General features: G+C 40.3%; 2 protein-coding genes and 1 non-coding gene across 7 annotated transcripts in view; 1 reads left to right on the top strand and 2 right to left on the bottom strand.

Annotated features, from left to right (window-relative positions):
• Positions 1-1,159, bottom strand: part of eef2k (eukaryotic elongation factor 2 kinase) — a 12,180-nt gene extending 11,021 nt beyond the window's left edge. For 3 of the 5 annotated variants that reach the window (XM_046854147.1, XM_046854144.1, XM_046854145.1), the window contains exons 1-2: positions 916-1,159; positions 251-508 (exon numbers count right to left, since the gene is read on the bottom strand). In XM_046854147.1, coding sequence (XP_046710103.1) covers positions 251-487 — 237 coding nt within the window. In that variant the 5' untranslated portion in view covers positions 488-508; positions 916-1,159. The remainder of the gene's footprint in view (positions 1-250; positions 509-915) is intronic. The other 2 variants (XM_046854146.1, XM_046854143.1) reach the window with 1 other exon arrangement.
• A 5,178-nt stretch (positions 1,160-6,337) lies between these two features.
• On the top strand, positions 6,338-6,419 carry trnal-uag. Its single transcript has one exon. It is a non-coding gene; the product is annotated as a tRNA-Leu (tRNA).
• Positions 6,420-7,893: 1,474 nt separating this feature from the next.
• Positions 7,894-17,950, bottom strand: mosmob (modulator of smoothened b). The gene is made up of 3 exons (XM_046853037.1): positions 17,365-17,950; positions 9,019-9,231; positions 7,894-8,930 (listed from the first exon to the last, which is right to left on the bottom strand). Exons 1-3 carry the CDS (start codon positions 17,468-17,470, stop codon positions 8,746-8,748), a joined length of 504 nt encoding a protein of 167 aa, XP_046708993.1. The 5' UTR covers positions 17,471-17,950; the 3' UTR covers positions 7,894-8,745.
• Between the last annotated feature and the right edge of the window lie 1,953 nt (positions 17,951-19,903).

The raw sequence follows: 19,903 nt of genomic DNA on the forward strand, positions 1-19,903 counted from the left end.
AGCTGTGATCTCCAGCGCTTTAGAAGACGTTTTAGGGAGCAGCTGTTGACCTGCCTTTAAACATATGGTCATTGTTTATCGTTCTCTACACACTCATATGAGTGATTTCGTGAATTTGGGGGTATGGATGATCCAAAAACCATTTTACGAGAAATTTAAAAAGACTTAAGTGTCTTCACTATGTTAGATGGGTGTCTGACCAACAAAAAGAGTCCTAAAGAAAACAAAACAAAACCAAACCAGGTGTTACCTTGTAACTGAAGGAGGTTTTGGGCAAGGAATTAGATAGTTGTTTTTGGTGGACGAGATCTTTAAGGTAGTGGCAAATGCCCTGTGTGGGACTGATGGGATCATCTGTGATGGGGCAGATGTAGAAGTCGTCGTCATCATCATCAACCGAGTGTCCACAAGACATGGATCTGCTGACAGGAGGTCTTTTGAGGCTGTCCACCTCCTCCATGCGGAACATGAGCTCCTCTTCAGCCATGGTGATCTCTGAAGTGATGGTCTAGATAGATAGATAGATGGATGGATAGATAGATAGACAGAGAGGTGAGATGGAGCTCCGTCATGCAGCTGTCACTCCATGAGAAAGGAACCAGGGTTCTGCTAAGACAACTATTGACACGCTTTGCTAGGTTAGCTTCGATAGCATGCGGACTCAACGCGCTAACGAATTCACTTAAAAACAATTATGCAAGCAAATAAAAACCCAAACAAACACACAAACATTATTTAGATATATTTTCGATATTAAATGCCCTCCCACTCTCCTTGAACCAGGTCGTTTTCATGGTTATTAAAAAGCCTCGTTCAGAACTAGCACCTAGCATAAATACAATCGAGACGAATTGCTAGCTTAGCAGTATGATGGGGGAAAAGGGGGAGAAAAAAAGTAAACAATCACATACACACCTCTGGTTAATGATCAACAGGAAGGCATAACACAAATCCACCGAATGATTCAGTTCTTTCTCCGGAATTGGTGCACACGAGGTCTTAATCTGGATAATATGAAAGTGGAAAAGCAGCTTCTCTGGCTCAGAGATCTCTAATTGATAAAACAGCGTGTCCCAGCATCAGCTCTACCAACTTTAATCCTGCACTGGTGTGTGTGACACACACACTCAACACACACCCCATGCATATCTGTGCACGGTGCTGGATGGAACCAATGCACTCCTCCTCCTCCTATGTGGCGCCATCTATGGCCAAATCCAAAGCCTGTGTATCAACAAATACTACCCTCATGTGATCCCTCTGTGGGGGTGATATGCACATCAGGGGGTATCATTTGATCCTGAATTCAAATCATGCACTCATCATCATCATCATCATCATCATCATCATCATCATCATTCCTCAAATGCTTGCGTAGAACTTGATTTGAAGAATGATGTCCACCTCAAAGCTACCAGTAGAGGTCTCAGTGAGCCTACCATACCAGAAGATCCTTATAGAGTCGTGTGTGTGTGTGTGTGTGTGTGTGTGTGTGTGTGTCGTCTCGTGTACACCACGCCCACAACGGCACGGCTCTCCCTGCACGGACGGCACGTACACACACACACACACACACACACACACACACACACACACACAGAAAAACAAGAGAGAGAGAGAGAGAGAGAGAGATAACAATAAGAATCGACTCTTTCCCTCGCCATTTTGTTTGTGTTCAGTGACTAGTTACTTTCATTATTCAATCATTCTCTCATTCCTATCCATCCCAGGAATACAAGGTGGTATTACCCACAGGGTACCACACACACACACACACACACACACGCACAATCAAGAAGAACAACTGGAATAGCTGATATGGCTGAAACTGTGCAGTGACATTTTATTTAGTTCACTGTTGAGAATACTGTACAGTTAATATGGAAAGTGGTAGCAGGTTGTGAGTTCAAATCCCACTGCCATTGTTTTGCCCCTGGGCAAGGTTCCTTAAACATCAATGATTAAGATGTTGGCTTACTAAATGGAAGGTTGTGAGTTCAAATACCACTGTCACTGTTGAGCCCTTGGGCAAGGTCCTTAAACCTTAACGGTTAAGGTGTCGGACATCTAACTGAAAGGTTATGAGTTCAAATCCCACTGCCAGTGTTGAGCTGTTGGGCAATAAAGTCCATAAAGCTTAACATTTAAGGTGTCAGCCTTGTAACTGAAAGGATGTGAGTTTAAATCCTGTTGTCATTTTTGGGCCCTTGGACAAGGTCCTTAACCCTCATTGGTTAAGATGTTGGCTGTCTAACTGAAGGTTTTGAGTTCAAATCCCACTGCCATTGTTTTGCCTCTGGGCAAAGCCCCTAAACATCAATGGTTAAGATTTTGGTTTACTGAATGGAAGTTTGTGAGTTCAAATACCACTGTCACTGTTGGGGCCGTGGGCAAGGTTCCTAAACCTTAACCGTTAAGGTGTCAACCATCAAACTGAAAGGCTATGAGTTCAAATCCCACTGCCAGTGTCGAGCTGTTGGGCAAGGTCCATAAAGCTTAACATTTAAGGTGTCCGCCTTTTAACTGAAAGGATGTGAGTTTAAATCCATTGTCATTGTTGGGCCCTTGGACAAGGTCCTTAACCCTTATCGGTTAAGATGTTGGCTGTCTAACTGAAGGTTTTGAGTTTAAATCCCACTGCCATTGTTTTCCCCATGGACAAAGTCCCTTAAACATCAATGGTTAAGATGTTGGTTTACTGAATGGAAGTTTGTGAGTTCAAATACCACTGTCACTGTTGGGCCCTTGGGCAAGGTCCTTAAACCTTAATCATTAAGGTGTCGACCATTTAACTGAAAGGCTATGAGTTCAAATCCCACTGCCAGTGTCGAGCTGTTGGGCAAGGTCCATGAAGCTTAACAATTAAGGTGTCAGCCTTGTAACTGAAAGGATGTGAGTTTGAATCCCATTGTCATTGTTGGGCCCTTGGACAAGGTCCTTAACCCTTATCGGTTAAGATGTCAGCTGTCTAACTGAAAGGTTGTGAGTTCCACTGCCATTGTTGGGCCTCTGGGAAAGGTCCTTCTTCTAACTGAAAAGTTGTGAGTTTAAATCCCATTGTCACTGTTCTGCCCTTGGGCAAGGTCCTTAAACCTTAACGGTTAAGGTTTCGGACATCTAACTGAAAGGTTATGAGTTCAAATCCCACTGCCAGTGTTGAGCTGTTGGGCAATAAAGTCCATAAAGCTTAACATTTAAGGTGTCAGCCTTGTAACTGAAAGGATGTGAGTTTAAATCCTGTTGTCATTTTTGGGCCCTTGGACAAGGTCCTTAACCCTCATTGGTTAAGATGTTGGCTGTCTAACTGAAGGTTTTGAGTTCAAATCCCACTGCCATTGTTTTGCCTCTGGGCAAAGCCCCTAAACATCAATGGTTAAGATTTTGGTTTACTGAATGGAAGTTTGTGAGTTCAAATACCACTGTCACTGTTGGGGCCGTGGGCAAGGTTCCTAAACCTTAACCGTTAAGGTGTCAACCATCAAACTGAAAGGCTATGAGTTCAAATCCACTGCCAGTGTCGAGCTGTTGGGCAAGGTCCATAAAGCTTAACATTTAAGGTGTCCGCCTTTTAACTGAAAGGATGTGAGTTTAAATCCATTGTCATTGTTGGGCCCTTGGACAAGGTCCTTAACCCTTATCGGTTAAGATGTTGGCTGTCTAACTGAAAGGTTTTGAGTTTAAATCCCACTGCCATTGTTTTCCCCATGGACAAAGTCCCTTAAACATCAATGGTTAAGATGTTGGTTTACTGAATGGAAGTTTGTGAGTTCAAATACCACTGTCACTGTTGGGCCCTTGGGCAAGGTCCTTAAACCTTAATCATTAAGGTGTCGACCATTTAACTGAAAGGCTATGAGTTCAAATCCCACTGCCAGTGTCGAGCTGTTGGGCAAGGTCCATGAAGCTTAACAATTAAGGTGTCAGCCTTGTAACTGAAAGGATGTGAGTTTGAATCCCATTGTCATTGTTGGGCCCTTGGACAAGGTCCTTAACCCTTATCGGTTAAGATGTCAGCTGTCTAACTGAAAGGTTGTGAGTTCCACTGCCATTGTTGGGCCTCTGGGAAAGGTCCTTCTTCTAACTGAAAAGTTGTGAGTTTAAATCCCATTGTCACTGTTCTGCCCTTGGGCAAGGTCCTTAAACCTTAACGGTTAAGGTTTCAGCTCTCTAAATCGAAGGTTGTGAGTTCCACTGTCATTGTTGGGCCCTTAGGAAAGGTCCTAAATCCTTACCTACTCAAGGTAATTGTATGTTGCTCTGAATAAGGATGTTTATTGTAAATTGACCAAAAACATGTTACATTTCTAATTCAGTTTGACTAAATCTGTTCAAACAGCAGATACTCTCGAAAACGTTTTTCCACTTTCTAGTTCAAAACTTTTAGTGTACAGTGGAGTAGTTTTAGGGACATTAGTGGACAGAGCATGCAATGGTTTTTAAAAATACATTTTGATTTATTTTATAAAGCTCATCAGATAAAGATGAAAATTTTTAATTTCATCAGAAATATACCTGAAATTTACCTGGAAAGTACAAATCGGCATACTATAAAGAGAGTCTGGCTTCAGCAGGATCTATTTTCACATGACATTTCTTGTTTAGTTATTGTTTTACTACAATATTTCACCTGAGATATTTTTTAATTACATGATTATAACATTAGCAAATTACAGTGACAAATAAAGGAAGTAACCTGCATTAATGCTGCTGTGTCAGTGCTTCATTAAGGAGATGTATTTCCATTATCATGATACTGATCTGCTTACTAATTCAACACATACAATAAGTCTTCGCCAAGCAGCAGTGCAGCAGATCCTTAGTCATTCTGATTTAATCACACAGCTACCAAACAGCTCGAATGATGAAAATAGGTGTGGAATGGATTACTTGGTTATTTTGATTAAATTAATCTGCAATGCTCAATGAATGAAGGTTTTGGGTTAGGGAAAGTTGTGTTTTGAGTCACGCTGCCACCGTTGTGGCCTTAAACAAGGCCCCTGTTCTCTAAACAAGAAGCGTAATATGCAAATAAATCTGGTGCAGTGTATTGCACAATATTTGGGATAGTAAATCCTGCTTCTTCTTCAGTTCTACATCAAAGACATGTGGACAGTGTCAGGATTTTAGGGTCCTGCCAGGACTCTCTCCTTCTTTTCATACTGCCTTTGTGGTTCTTTGTTTCATCCACCAGATGTCGCCAGTGTGTTCCTTTACCCATTACTGATTACCTATTGTCTTCACCTGTATTGAGCCTTGTCTTGAGTTGCCTATTTTTTTTTATTCATTTTTGCTTTGCTGTGCAGAAAAAAGACTATTTTCCTATACTATTATTAAGTTCTTGAGAGGATTTTTTTTCCATTTTTGAGTTGTGGAATTACTTCGTTGCTCATATATTTTATGTAATTTTTGTTCATTTAAATTAATATTTAATAGAACACAGTCCATCTTTGCACTTGGGTTCACACACACACCTCTGTGACACACTGTTAGAGACCCAGTGTGTACTTTGTCTCCAATTCAGCATAGAAACATGGATTACTCCACCAACAATATGCACACTCACAGTCACTGGTCTACTGAATAAGCATGTCTGGGTTTAATTACACACTTAATATGCACACCATATAAAGAGACTACAATCATTCAGAGTGCATATTGTTTATTCTTATACACCGGACAAGCCAAGTCTTGCTTATTTTTATTGTCCTTTAGTCATAGATTAGCTTAATTCTGCTTGCTTGTTGACTACTATCCTTCAGTGTGTTTTGGATTTGTCTGCCTTGAATTAACATTTACAAACCCTTTCATGGCATGACATTGGGAATGTTGGTGAGATTTCAATGCAAGATGAGGCAACTAACAAACAATGATTTCCCAAACTGCTGTAGCATCACTCAGCAATGACAGCAAAAATAAGATTACTGACATGACTTGTAAGGGCTGTCAGTCTTTTTGTTTTGTTTTGTTTTTTGCTAATTGAGCTAGCAAAAAACAATTGCTGTATAAATCTTATAAGTATATAATGCACATACAAATCTAACGAAGTAAATAATAATATAATAAAACAAAAATAGACAATTATGTTGTGTAACTGTTGTTGAATAGAATCCATGGCACTTGTACTGTAAATCTCAGTCCTTCCAATATGGCGGACGCTCTTGTAAATAACAACAGTTCATACGACATCTGGTGTTTTATTTAATATAGTTGGAATTGACAGTAAATAATAATAAATATAAGAGAGATCAAAATCTAATAACTATAACTATAAACGCTAATAACAGATTTAACTACTTGAACGTACTTTAGAGGTTTGATTGAACTGTTTCGAGTGTATGGTAGCGTGGCCGAGTGGTCTAAGGCGCTGGATTTAGGCTCCAGTCATTTCGATGGCGTGGGTTCGAATCCCACCGCTGCCAAAGCTTTCTTTTTTTTTCACTGAAATATTCACTTTTTTAGGAACGCGGTATTAATCCACACAACTTCCTTAATTGTCTCTCAAAACAAGCACTGATTTCTATCAGATTTTGGAGACATAAATATAATGTGAGATTTTCATCTGTCGAGATGATTGCACCAGACACTTTATTTGTTCAGGTGCACGTCCATTCTACAAAATCTCATGCTCTACCACATCCCCATGGTGTTCTTCTGGAGGCCACTGAGGAACATGAAAGGATGCCCATGGTCAACAATGTTACTCAAATAGACAGTGGGTAAAAACCTTCCTCACATCTTAACACCACCCCCACCAGCCTGGACTGTTAACACAAAGCATGAAGGATCAGATAATTCATGTTTTTTTTTTTGTTTGTTTTTTTACTTTATTATCGAAATTCATCAGACCAGGTTGTGTTTTTCCAGACTTGACAGAACCAGAACCTAATATGATCTGCTGTTGTAGCTCCTCTACCTTAAGCTTTAAATTGTTGTGTATTGAGATGCTTTTCTGCTCACCACGATCATCCAGAATGTCACCTTGAACCAGCCTGGACATTATCAGTAGACCTTTCTTGTCAACAAAGTGCTTCTGTTCACAGAACTGCCACTCACAGTATGTTTTTCTCTTTATTGCACACACCATTCTAAAAAAAAAAAAAATACTGTAGGAACATTTGTGTGTGAAAATCCCAGGAAATCAGCAGTTACATAAAATCCGGAGATGACATTTCTTCCAATACTGATGCATGGTGTGAAAATTTCCTCATTCCAGCGGCCTGCATGTACACGGTTTAATGTGTTGCACTGCTCCTACGTGATTGACTAATTAGATGGTATTTTCATATGTGGAAAGTGCTTCGTGATCCTGGTGAACTCATTCAAACAACAGTAACACGCTAAAAGCTTCTGATTTTTATACAATACCTGTGGTGGTCATTGTTAACCCCAGCGTTGATCAATCTGGTATAGATTACAGGTTTGGGATCCACATATGTGATTTGGAAACCTGCTTTAAACTAGAGTCCCTTCCTAACGCAACCCTTCCCATGTATCCGAGTTTGGGACTGGTACTAAGAGTGCGCTGGCTTGGGCAACCCTAATGGCTTGGTTTCACACAAACACTAAAGGAGAAATTATTAAAACTTTCCAATATGCATAAACATGGAAAAAAAAATCATTTATGAAATTAAACAGTTATAAACTGATTATACACCATCTCTTAGATCTCAAACATTCTTAAAAGCATTCACTTGAACTTGGAAAAACAACATGGCAATGCCCCTGTGCACAAAGTGAGCTCCATGAAGATCTGCTTTACATCAGTTGGAGAGGAAGATTTGAGTGGCCTGATATAGAGCTCTGATCTCAACCCTACTGAACACCTTTGGGATGAATTGAAACACTGACTGCACCTTCAGACCTCCTCACCTTCATCAGCACACTCCAAAATGTAGTGCAACATCTTCCCAGAAGAGTCGAGGGAATTATATAAGCAAATTGGGATTAAATGTGGAATGGTACTTATGACCAGGTGTCCACAAACTTTTGGCATTAAAGTGTATATATAGTATTTTATAGTCCAAATTTACTCTCTTGTCTCAACCACATTGTCATTATGTCGGATATTAGATGTCACCTTAAGGTTTTGGTTTCTTGTTAGAAAAACCGATTGTTTAATTAACGTCGACACTTACAACGTTCGGAAAAAATAATTACGGATAATCTTTTTATGTTTTTAGAACCGAGGAGGGAAGAAATTTCTCGCTTCGATTCTCTGAATGCTGGCTGTTGCCAAGGAAACGAGACCGTTTCATACACAGATGAATCTCGCAAATAGATGGATAAAACTGAAAGTGGCACAGGAGTTCAGCTATAAATAACAGGCTGATATTTCATCCTGGAGGAAAAAGGACAAAGATGGTATTGTGGTTTGAAAAGACTCTTCATGTACAGCAAGAAAACGCTTCCCCCCCCGGCTCGGGCAGTCATTATCACCTTTAAGCTGATGCCAAAAAAATGAAGCATGGTATTTAAATAATTTCCACATGCCGTGATATCGAGTATAACGAACACAGGGGTGACATACAAAAAAAAAAGAGGAAAAAATACCAGATAGAACTGGATTCGTTCAAAATAATCATCTGTAGAAGATAATACCGAATGGGGAAGTGTGTCTGTGTCAGCGATATAATGCATTTCTAATACACAAGTCTGGATGTAGTGCATAAAAAAAAACCCTTCAGTCTTTCGGTGCTTTATGCAAAGCTGTAGGGCAACAAATATTTTTAATGATGCAGCTTTTTGTCAGCCGGGCAGGCAGACTTTCCCAGCAAACAGCAGTCCGACGATTGTGAAAAATATCGATAAGACAAAAAGTACGTATGAAGATCCCACAACGGTGCTGTTGGGTAACTTATACGGCTGTCCACCAACTTCACTGATGTAAAATCCAGTCGGAAATATGAGAGCTGCCAGACAGAAGAGGACCACTGAAACAGAAAGGAGAAGGGTCTTAAAACAGAGATGTATTTATTACCCTGAATTGTTCAATCACCGTTTCCTGAAAGTTCTACTTACTTCCTGTGAAAGCGATCCAGCGGGCGTACTTTACCATCTCTTGATGCCAGTGTGACAGCACCAACAGGATGCATGTGACCGAGAGCGAAATGATGCCCATGATTAAAAAGAAGAGAGTGGCGAGCCATTCCGGGGAGAGGCTCGGGGGTGAACATATCCTGTCCCGCCCGTGAATCGTCTGGCACTGCCGAACCAACCCCATGGTGAGGGCCCCTGGATTGAGAAACAGTCAAACACACACAATTATGCTTTAGAGTTGTCTCTTTATAATTCATGTGGTGCGTAACTTCCCGTGATTCACCTGCTGGAAACACTATTATACATTATCAACGAGCTTCATTTATGCGTGTGGGTGTTTTTATTTAATTTTTTCCCCCCCTCCCATTTATTCTACTCAGGATGTTGTATGACTCACTTCGTCTGAAGCGCGCAGGAGAATCAACATTGCTTAATAAATCCCCTGTATAGGGCAAAGTGGCCAGAATATGCAAGGCACCACATGGGTGACTTTCGGGGGTACAGCTCATTGGAGGGAAAACTGAATCCGAACTACTTCTCCGGTCCTGGAGTTTAAATGTGGCATAATTCTTGCGAAAACCTTTTTAATGGTCTGAAGTGCTAGCCAGAGCATCTTTTAGCTTCCTTCAAAATAATCTCCCCACAATACGATCATAATCGCACTATTAATAGCCTTAGCTGGTATCGGTTTAATAACTAGCCTAATTTAGACTTGAAACACTGGTTATTCAATAAAGAATTTGCCAGAATTAAGAGAACAGGATAATACCCGATGTGGACACTTGACTAGTCCAGCAATATGTGCTTCTTCTCCAAATTATTACCTCAAAGGTACACAATTTTATGTCTTTGGATGTGTTACAATGAAATTCATACGACAATGCACCTGTGCACAAAGCCAGCTTCATGAGGATATGCTTTATGTCTTGAGTGCCCTGCTTTAAAGCTCTGACCTCAACCCTATTGAACGCCTTTGGGATGAATGTGAAGGCTGACTGCACTCCAGGTCTCTTCACCCTCACCTACATCAGTACCTGACTTTACCAACACCCTTGTGGCTGAATGAGCACAAATCTCCAAAAAATCTTGTGGAACAGCTTCCCAGAAGAGTGGAGGTCATTATAACAGCATACACTAAATGTGGAATAGGATGTTCAAAAAGCCCATACTGTGTCCATATGTTGCACTTGTGTGCCGAAATTTTCATAACAGCAGTAGTACAATGCCATTAATCTCTGATTTCTTCACCAACCCATGATCTGATTAGTTGCAAAACTGCACTTGAGGCTGGAAAAAAAGGGTGCTAGCTTCTCAAACATTCCTTCCATAAGATTTTGTGTAAAAACCTTTGCTGGCGGTTAAGAAAAAAAAAAAAAACACTATCCATATATAATCCTGTCAGTAAATTGGCTCTTAATAAACAACACAGAAAATCACATTTCTTCCCTAAAAACCCTGTGGTGACTCAAGAGTTCTGTACTGCGAACGCTTAGTAATGTGATACTGTCATAATGAAAACTTTACCAGAGGGAGAATGTCTTTATTAGTTGTGTGTATGGAACATCCTCCTCATTTCCTACACATTCACTGAAGTGGAATAAGAAATCTATATTTATGAACAGATTGAAGAAAAATGAAAGAAAGAAAAAAAATCTACAGACATGAATTGAGAAACCAGGATCATGCAATTTATATATATATATATATATATATATATATATATATATATATATATATATATATATATATATATATATAAATTATATAAATATACTGTCCTGGCTCAGTTAGTTGAGGGTTTATTATTGGGACAGAAGCTTCAGTCACAAAACCTATTTAATGTTAATTGCTTCAATAGGAGTGTTGACTAAACTGACAGTATGTTCAAGACATAAGTATACAAAGTCTGTCAGAAATTTATGTTTTTTCAGATACACATGCATGTTCCTTTTGTTTACATGCTACAAACTAGCCAAAGGTCTTTTACACTAGTTGGAGATTTTTTTCTGACCTAATGATCCAGTCCATCCCAGAGCAGTTCAATAGGATTTAGATGCGGTTCCACTATAGAGAACACTCCAGCAGCCTCTTACAGAGCTTGGACGTAAACTTCGGGTTATTGTCTTGTTGCATGAACAAGTTGGTCCAGTCCAAATAGAATTGCATTGTGTGAGTAGAAGTATGAAATGGTAGCCGAGGCAGTCTGGCAACATCCTCTCTCCTGTTCTCCGTCTTACATAAGTTCTTCTGTTAGAGCCAAAAATGTCCAAATCATCTGTCTACAGAACTTTCGTCCACTCATTCTCTGTCCTTTTCTTGTTTTTTTCCCCTATTACCCAGTTTGTTGCATATAAACAGATTGATGGTTTCTGAGAGACATACAAAGTTTTTATTTATAAAAGTTTTATTACTGTGATGTTCTTCACAATAGTGTGATATGATGAAAAAAACCCACATTCAGTATGAGCATTCGATCCACAGAGAGATATTACAGCAGAGCTGCAGTGCATTATGTCTAGCACAGTGGCACGATCCGTATCTATTTACTGCCCAGAATGTTCATATTAGGATTTCTCTGGATTTAAACCTCATGTGGATGTGGCCCAAACCAGAAGGCTAATAAAATATGTGTGGTTTTTTTTAAAACCTTTTCTAATAGCTATTAATGTTCCCAGTATTTAAGGACACCAAAGACTTTAGCTCGGGGTCAGATTATCTCACCGGCTTCCCAAGTCCCTGAGGATTATTGTTAACACCCTGCCTGCTCCTTCTCCTGTTCCTGCTTTGGCTCCTGTTTCTGTACCTGTTCCTGCTTTGGCTCCTGTTCCTGCTCCTGTACTTGTTGCTGTTCCTGCTCTGGCTCCTGCTTCTGTACCAGTTCCTGTTCCCGCTCTTGTACCTGTTCCTGCTCTGGCTTCTGCACCTGCTCTGGCTCCTGTTCCTGTACCTGTTTCTGTTCCTGCTCTGGCTCCTGTACCTGTTTCTGCTCCTGTACCTGTTTCTGTTCCTGCTCTGGCTCCTGCTCCTGTACCTGTTTCTGTTCCTGCTCTGGCTCCTGCTCCTGTACCAGTTCCTGCACCTGCTTTGGCTCCTGCTCCTGTACCAGTTCCTGCACCTGCTCTGGCTCCCGTTCCCGTACCTGTTCCTGCTCTGGCTCCTGCTCTTGTACCTGTTTCTGTTCCTGCTCTGGCTCCTTTTCCTGTACCTGTTCCTGCTCTGGCTCCTGTACCTGTTCCTGCTCTGGCTCCTGTACCTGTTTCTGTTCCAGCTCTGGCTCCTGTTCCTGTACCTGTTACTGCTCTGGCTCCTGCTCCTGTTTCTGCTCCTGTACCAGTTCCTGTTACTGCTCTGGCTCCTGCACCTGCTCTGGGTCCTGCTCCTGTACCTGTTCCTGCTCTGGCTCCTGCACCTGCTCTGGCTCCTGCTCCTGTACCTGTTCCTGACCCGTGTTCTGCTCTATTTTTGTTTTGACCTCTGGACTGTTTTTGGTTTGTGTTTCTGCCCTGCCTATATTGTTCTGTTGCTGGCTTTTGAATTTTTTGGGACTGTTTTTGCATTTGGTTTTGGTTCTCCCTGCATCGCCCTGTTTGCCTGTGTTTCTGACTCTGGACTGATTTTGGACTGTGTTTTTGCCTCGCCCCATTGCTCAGGTTGTTTCTCTATTAAAACCTGTTTTCACCTAACTCCTGCTCATTTGGGTCCTCACTCCTCACTCACCTGGTCACCCGCATTCACTGACAGAATAATCTGGCTGTGCATCGTGTCCTGCAAGTGTTACTGACAATTAATCTTTCCACCTGCCCAAACTAATACAAATGTGAAGCTTAATAGAGCACCAAGAAAGTTTTTTTAACCAAAATATATTCCAGTTCAGAATTTTGTTGACGTGACAATTAAACCCATATGTTTTTACCTAAATTGATGCCACATAATTAAACAGGCACAATCATATAGGATGCATTTTGATACTAGAACATTACAATTGCCTTCACTGAAACTAAGGCATCCTGGATAATCAGATTGTAAGTACAGGGGTGAACGTGGTCAAATATAAATCTTTGAACAAGCCAAATTTGGTATGGGACGCACTGTTTTTGTAGCGTGAATGCAAATGCGTCTCGATACGTCGCAGACAGCTGCGAAGGACCAATTTAACTGCTGTGCCTTTGCCCTAGCCTCAAAACGACGTAATCTGCTGATAATAACTCTCTACTGAACTTCTATTGCACACCCGTTGCATTCTTGTGGCGAAACCAGCAGGAATGAAAGCAGCTGCTTTTCGCTGCTTATTGACATTTCATCTGCCATTCATTTATAAGTTCCTTTAACAGATTTCATGAGCAAACAATTCCAATGGGATTCACAAAAAAATGTTTGCCTTAAAAATAAAATGATACAAAGGGTTCACTTATAAAAACCTTCCCTACTGGAAAAGCAATTGACGTATTTTTAATGCAAGGTGTATATATAGCTTGCATCTTGCTTGTCCACCTGTAATTGGTTCACCCAGAACAGAGGTCTGAACGAAGCCTACGCAGCTCAGTCTGTGGTTATGCTACACTTTCAGTGTTTGACCAGTTGGGAATTTGTGGAAGAGCAATGCTAAAATATACAATCTGTCCATGTCTGCATTGACACTTCGATCGGTGCTCTCTTCATCTCGTCTTTCCTGAAGAGCTAATGCTGTTTTCACGTGATGGTGATGCACCATGTGCCGACCTGTTCCAGCGTGATTTGAGTGAATGTTCTCACCTCAGTCCATTGAAAACCTATGGGATAAACTGAAATACTGAACTTCCTCGATCACGATCAACATCAGTGCCTAACCTCAGTGCCTTTCCAGAAGAAGGTTTATACAGTAGAAAAGGTATTATAGTGCATATACAGTTATTCCTCTACTTACGATGGTAAGTCACAAATATCGTAAGTTTTCTGCTCTAAACTGATGGCGTTCCTCTCCTTTTTTTTGGAAGAATGCTGTTTTGATTGCTGTTTGAAACTGTTTGGAAAAAAACTACTCAATTTACAATTTAACGTTACAATTTTGTCGTATCGCCATCATCGTAAGATCGAACAAAAATCGTAAGTCGAACCATTGTAGACCATCTGTACATGAAATTCATCCTAGATGGGATTCCAGTCTATTGCATGACACCATGCAGACACTCATTTAACCCTACGTTGAGGTTTTTGGTCATTCATTGGGAAAGAACCAAAGAACCGTAAGGAAACCCATGTAACTCAAGGGGTAAGAAGATGCAGACTGCAACAGACGCTCATGATAGAAAGTGTGAATGCTGCAATGGAGAGAAACATTAATTTACCAATTGGAGTCAAGATGAAAGCTAGTTACCCTAGTTCAGTTCTTCCCAGTGGGGAAGTTACCCTGAACTAGTACATCTCAGGCATATAGAGGTGACTGCTGATGTGCTGGAAGTATTGGAAGGTTACTGCGAGAAATAGGAGGATAGACCTGGTTTTATCAGATACAACGTCAAAGCATATTCAAATGTATCCACGTTTCTTTTAAAATTACGTTTTCATTGACTGATAACGCCATCTCGGTATGGACGGAAGGCCAAAACGGAGAGAAAAATATGCAGTGTTTCAAACTGAAATGTATTAGTGTGGACCTGGCCTAAGGCTGAACACTTCCCTACTTCTTTCTGCTGCCTGTGAGTGACTTTTTAGCACTGCTGGCCTCGTTCCAAAAAAAGCTTCGTGAGGTGCATCAAATCACAGCCGGTTCTGAGTATTCGGTTTTACTTTATCGACAAGTATTTGATTTAATTGTATTTGTTTATTAGATACTATTAGTTATTCTACTTGGTAATTGGTTAATTGAAGATCCCTTTTTTGGAAGATTGCTTTACACCTTTTTCTTTTTTTTACCGACTTGTTTGAGCTTTGTTTTATTCCGGCATGGTGAAGATGTTGTTGTGTGGATGGATTTGAGGTACTGAAACCTCACGAATGAGCTGTTTTTTGGCTTTTCACTAACGCGTCTTGCTGTTGATCACCAGTGCATCTTTGAGCCTACGTTAAATTTTTGCTCAAGTCAAGTCAAGTTTATTTCTATGGCACTTTTCACATTGTCTCAAAGCAGCTTTACAGAATTTAACAGTTAAGTTGAACGATGCGTATTTACCCCTGATGAGCAGCAATGGCGACTCTGGCAAGGAAAAACTCCCTTAGATATTATGAGGAAGAAACCTTGAGAGGAACCAGACTCATTTGGGTGATATCAAGAGTGTGATTATAAATCATTAAACAATACAGAACACTGGAGAGTGAGAACTATCATGAGCACTGGAATGTTAGATTATGAGTAATGTCCATTATACAGTCTTTTACTGTAATTTGAGATTATGGAACCAGGAGCTACTGAGCAACTCATATAATAGCTCAACATCTGAGATCATCATAGATCCAACACCAGCTTATCCATGCCAGAGCCTTTAAACACTCAAAGAGGTCCAAACTCCACATAAAGTGGATTTCAAATGGCGCTGGTACGTCTCTAAAGTCATATTGGAATTAGTGATTCAACTTGTGGGTAGTTTTACAGTAAGGTTTCTTTACTCGAGTATGATTTCCAGGTACAGATTTTTTACACCTCTGCTATAAAGGAATAAAAGAAAAATTGTGCCCTCGACGCTTCTAATAAAGCACGTCTCGAACGCATGAGCGCATCTACACTGCTTGATATAATTCTAAGGATCATGGCAGGATTTTATTTCGTTCATTTCCACACCCGGCTGAAACGAATCCCAGGCTGCATCTCCGTGCAGAGCCACGAGTTCACGTTAATCAAAAGCCCATTTTTTTCCATATCTATCTGCTCACCTCACATCTGCATGTCAGTAAACAAACCTCTCGACCTCATAACTTTTTCTAACATCCCAAGATGGTCCTGTTCACATCTCTATTCTTTTGGAACACATTATATGTTGGAGATTTGGAGAGTTCAATGGTGAATCCATTACTACTAGTCATGAGTCATCCTTCACCATTTTCACCAGTCACCAGTCATCAGTCACATCCTGTGAGGTCAGCACTAATATTTCTGAAGTAAATGCTGTCCATCGAGTTTTATATCGCAGGAGCTGATGCCTTATGAGGGACAAACCTAATCTGAGAACCTGATATAAATTCAGGGCCCAACATCACTGCTGACCCGACCTGGTCCTTAACTTGAATTTCAGTCCAAACTTTTGTCATGTGCTATTTTATGCTTCAATGTAGAAAGGAAACACGGCTAAAACCACATGGGGACCAGAGGCTAAGAACTGCCATGTCTTTAAATATAACCCCGGTTCTCCTTCAGAACGTATGAGAAGTCTATTATTCTGGATTCGTCTTTCAAGAAGTGCTTTATTCTAGTCAGGGATACAGTGAAACTAAATCACGAGAACACCGTGTGTAAGCAAGTAACAGACCACACACACACAAACACACACACACACACACACATGAGACTGCAATCCATTACAGGATCTCTCACACACACTTTTAGAGTACATGATGTTGTGTTGTTGTGCAGCAGGAGGAAACTAGAGAACCCTGGAAGGGACACACATGGGATGTATTTATAATATCTCTATTGTATTGTGTATGGAGGTCTGGTACTCGGGTCACATGTTTTTTTCTCTCCTGAAATAATGTGTATAATTACATGAAAGATATTTTGTATTCACTCATACAGGGGCCGAGCTGAACTTTTCCTTGTAGCTGGAGCAATCAGATCATAATCACCGGAGTAGATTCTCATGCACCTTTAATGAACTTTTATAGACCCTACAAGGGTTCTTACAGAATAAAAATGCACCTTAGATTCGGTTTTACTGAAACATCTGAGAGATGTTTGAAGACCACAGATACCACAAGTGTGTTTACTTTGTGTTACAGTGTCACAACAGAGTATGTGATTGTACCTTGTCTGAACAAAGGTATCATCTCTGCTTCTCGTGAGGTTTGCTGTTGGTATTTGGACCAAATCAGAACTATTCGTGCTACCATGATGCAATTTTTGTCCATTTATTTTTACACCAGGATGCACAAAAATTATTATTAGGAGGTCCCAGGAGATCCAGTGATGATCTAGTCTCATATATATATATATATATATATATATATATATATATATATATATATATATATAATATGCAGATGCATTACATTACGGTACCTTTGACAACGTGCTATTTGTGTTTAAGGATGCTGGAGGATGTAGTGGAAGTTCAAGCTGGGTGGATGGATGGATGGATAGATACCTCCAGGTGAAGGTAATAGATGCTGATGAGTTTATTATCATATTACAGATCTCACCTTCTTCCTCTCCGGTGTTGATCCAGTCCGGGTTCACGACGCTTGCAATTGCAAAAATATCGGCGGCCAGAAAAAGGCATCCTGAAATAATGGTGAGTTTATCCATTTCCCATAATTTCAAAAAAAGGCAGAAGGGGTGGCACAGAGGAGTCAGTCGGGGATCTTCTCAAGATCCTAGATCTCGGATCTTAGGGGGAAAAAAATGCCGTGATTGCAACTTTCTCATGAGTTGCAACCGACTGCCATCAGAATTGAAACTCGGGTTATAAAGGCGTTATGAAGCAGCAACGCACTCGCGCGCGCGCGCAATGCCCGCCTGCCTACAGAGGACGGCGCGGCGCTCGTGCCTTTTCGTAAGGCATCATTATGGACGATCTGGAAGCGGATTAAGGATGAATAACGCCCTGGCGCACACTGAATATCCTCGTATAGAACCAAACGAGTGCAAAAAGTCTTAGCCCTTCCTCCTTCCTTCTCAGCGGATTGGCAGGTTTTTCTTTGTTGTGCAAAGCATTTCCACATAGAAGACGCGCGCGCGGCTCTTAAACCGTCGCGTGCGCACCGGGGGAGCCACTTCTCACGAGACCAGGAGACTCCCCGAGAAAAGAAACAACGGGATTTCAGAAAAAGGGGTGTGGTCTGTTTAAAAGGGGAGGGGTTTGGGTAAATCAGCGTCACTAGTGACGCCTGTTACATATACAGTAACTGTGGATATTTAAGTTTGTAAAAAAAAAATTATAATATTGAAAGAAGCCAATTTAATATTTCGATCTCCTCCTTTAAGTTCTATACCCCCATGTCCCTTTCAATCCAACCACCTGCTATTCCTCAACACATCCCTAAACCTCCTCCATGGCCTTCCTCTTTTCCACCAGCCCCACATCTCCATCCTCAGCATTCTTCTACCGACCTACCTCACACGACCAAAACCATCTCAATCGTGCCTTTCTCACCTAATCTCCAAAACATCTAACCTGCACAGTCCTTCTAATACACTCGTTTTTAATCCTGTCAATCCTCATTCAATCCCGAACAAAAACCTCAACATCTTTAGCTCTGCTACCTCCAACTCCACCTCCTGTCTATTACTCACTGTCTCCAAACCATACAACTTCGCAGGTCTCACCACAGTCCTATAAACTTTCCCTTTTACTCTACCTTCTATCACAAATCACTCCAGCTATCACACTTCTCCACTCTTTTCTTCACCCTCCATTACTTTGCACAGTTGACCCCAAAAATTTTAACTCATCCACCTTCACTTTCTCTACTCATTTACATTTACAGCATTTAGCAGACGTCCTTATCCACTTACATTTATCTCATTCATACAACTGAGCAGCTATGGGGTTAAGGGTCCTGCTCAAAGGCCCAGAAGTAGCAGCCTGTTGGGATTTGAACTCACAACCATTGAATGCAAAGTTCAATGCCTTAACCAATTAGATACAACCTCCACACTCCACTGCACCTCCCTGACATTCACACATGTCTCCATCTAACATTTGGATTATATGTATATTTGACAGACAGACAGACAGACAGACAGACAGACAGACAGACAGACAGATAGATAGATAGATAGATAGATAGATAGATAGATATTGTCATTGCATTGTACAGGTACACAGCAACGAAATGCAGTGTGGCATCTAACAGATGTGCAAAAAGTAGCAATGATGCAAATAGAGCACATAAATATGTAGCATATTTACAGCATGTGATATATATGTAAGCATATGTACTGTGAATAAATCTAAAGGCTATATCAGTGCAGAGATTTGTGGACATCATTGAGAAGTACAAATAGATGGTTCTAAGGCTGTGGGATTGAAGAGGAAATGTGCAGAAGTGGAGGGTTATAAGATTATGGCATTTAAGAAATGTGCAAGCTAATTAAACAAGTTACTATATATATATATATATATATATATATATATATATATATATATATATATATATATACACACACACAGACACACACACACACACATTATATACACACATACATGAATGTGAAATGTTGGGCAGAATGTACAGTAAGGATATAAAGATAAAATAGTGCAGATGTAATGGAGTCAAAAAGATATATGTAATATGTACATGTTTTGTACAGAGGTTATATACAGTATATATATATATATATATATATATATATATATATAGTTTTTTGTGATTTGTACAATTTTAGTTTGTCATGCAATGCTGAAAGTTTTTATTCATGTTTATGTATATTTTTATATTTCTTATCGCTATTCAGACATTATTGATTCCTACTTATTTGAATATTGGTGTTTTGAGAGATGTTCAGGCCTGAGAAAGAGAAACTGTTCTTGAATGGTAATTTTATGCCTTTAGGAATAAAACTTCTCTTTAAGACATCTAAGGCAAAACAAGAAAACCCATCACACGTGTTTATGGATGTAGAATACGAGAATTGAAAAGATTTCCTGTATATATCTTTTTTGTATTTTTTCCATTTGTAAAAGACTAGGTGTTTCTTTAGTGCATGTTTTTTTAACAAAAGAACATAAAAACAGAA

The sequence above is a fragment of the Silurus meridionalis genome, chromosome 7 (genome assembly GCF_014805685.1).
Source record: "Silurus meridionalis isolate SWU-2019-XX chromosome 7, ASM1480568v1, whole genome shotgun sequence".
NCBI classification, from domain to species: domain Eukaryota; kingdom Metazoa; phylum Chordata; class Actinopteri; order Siluriformes; family Siluridae; genus Silurus; species Silurus meridionalis.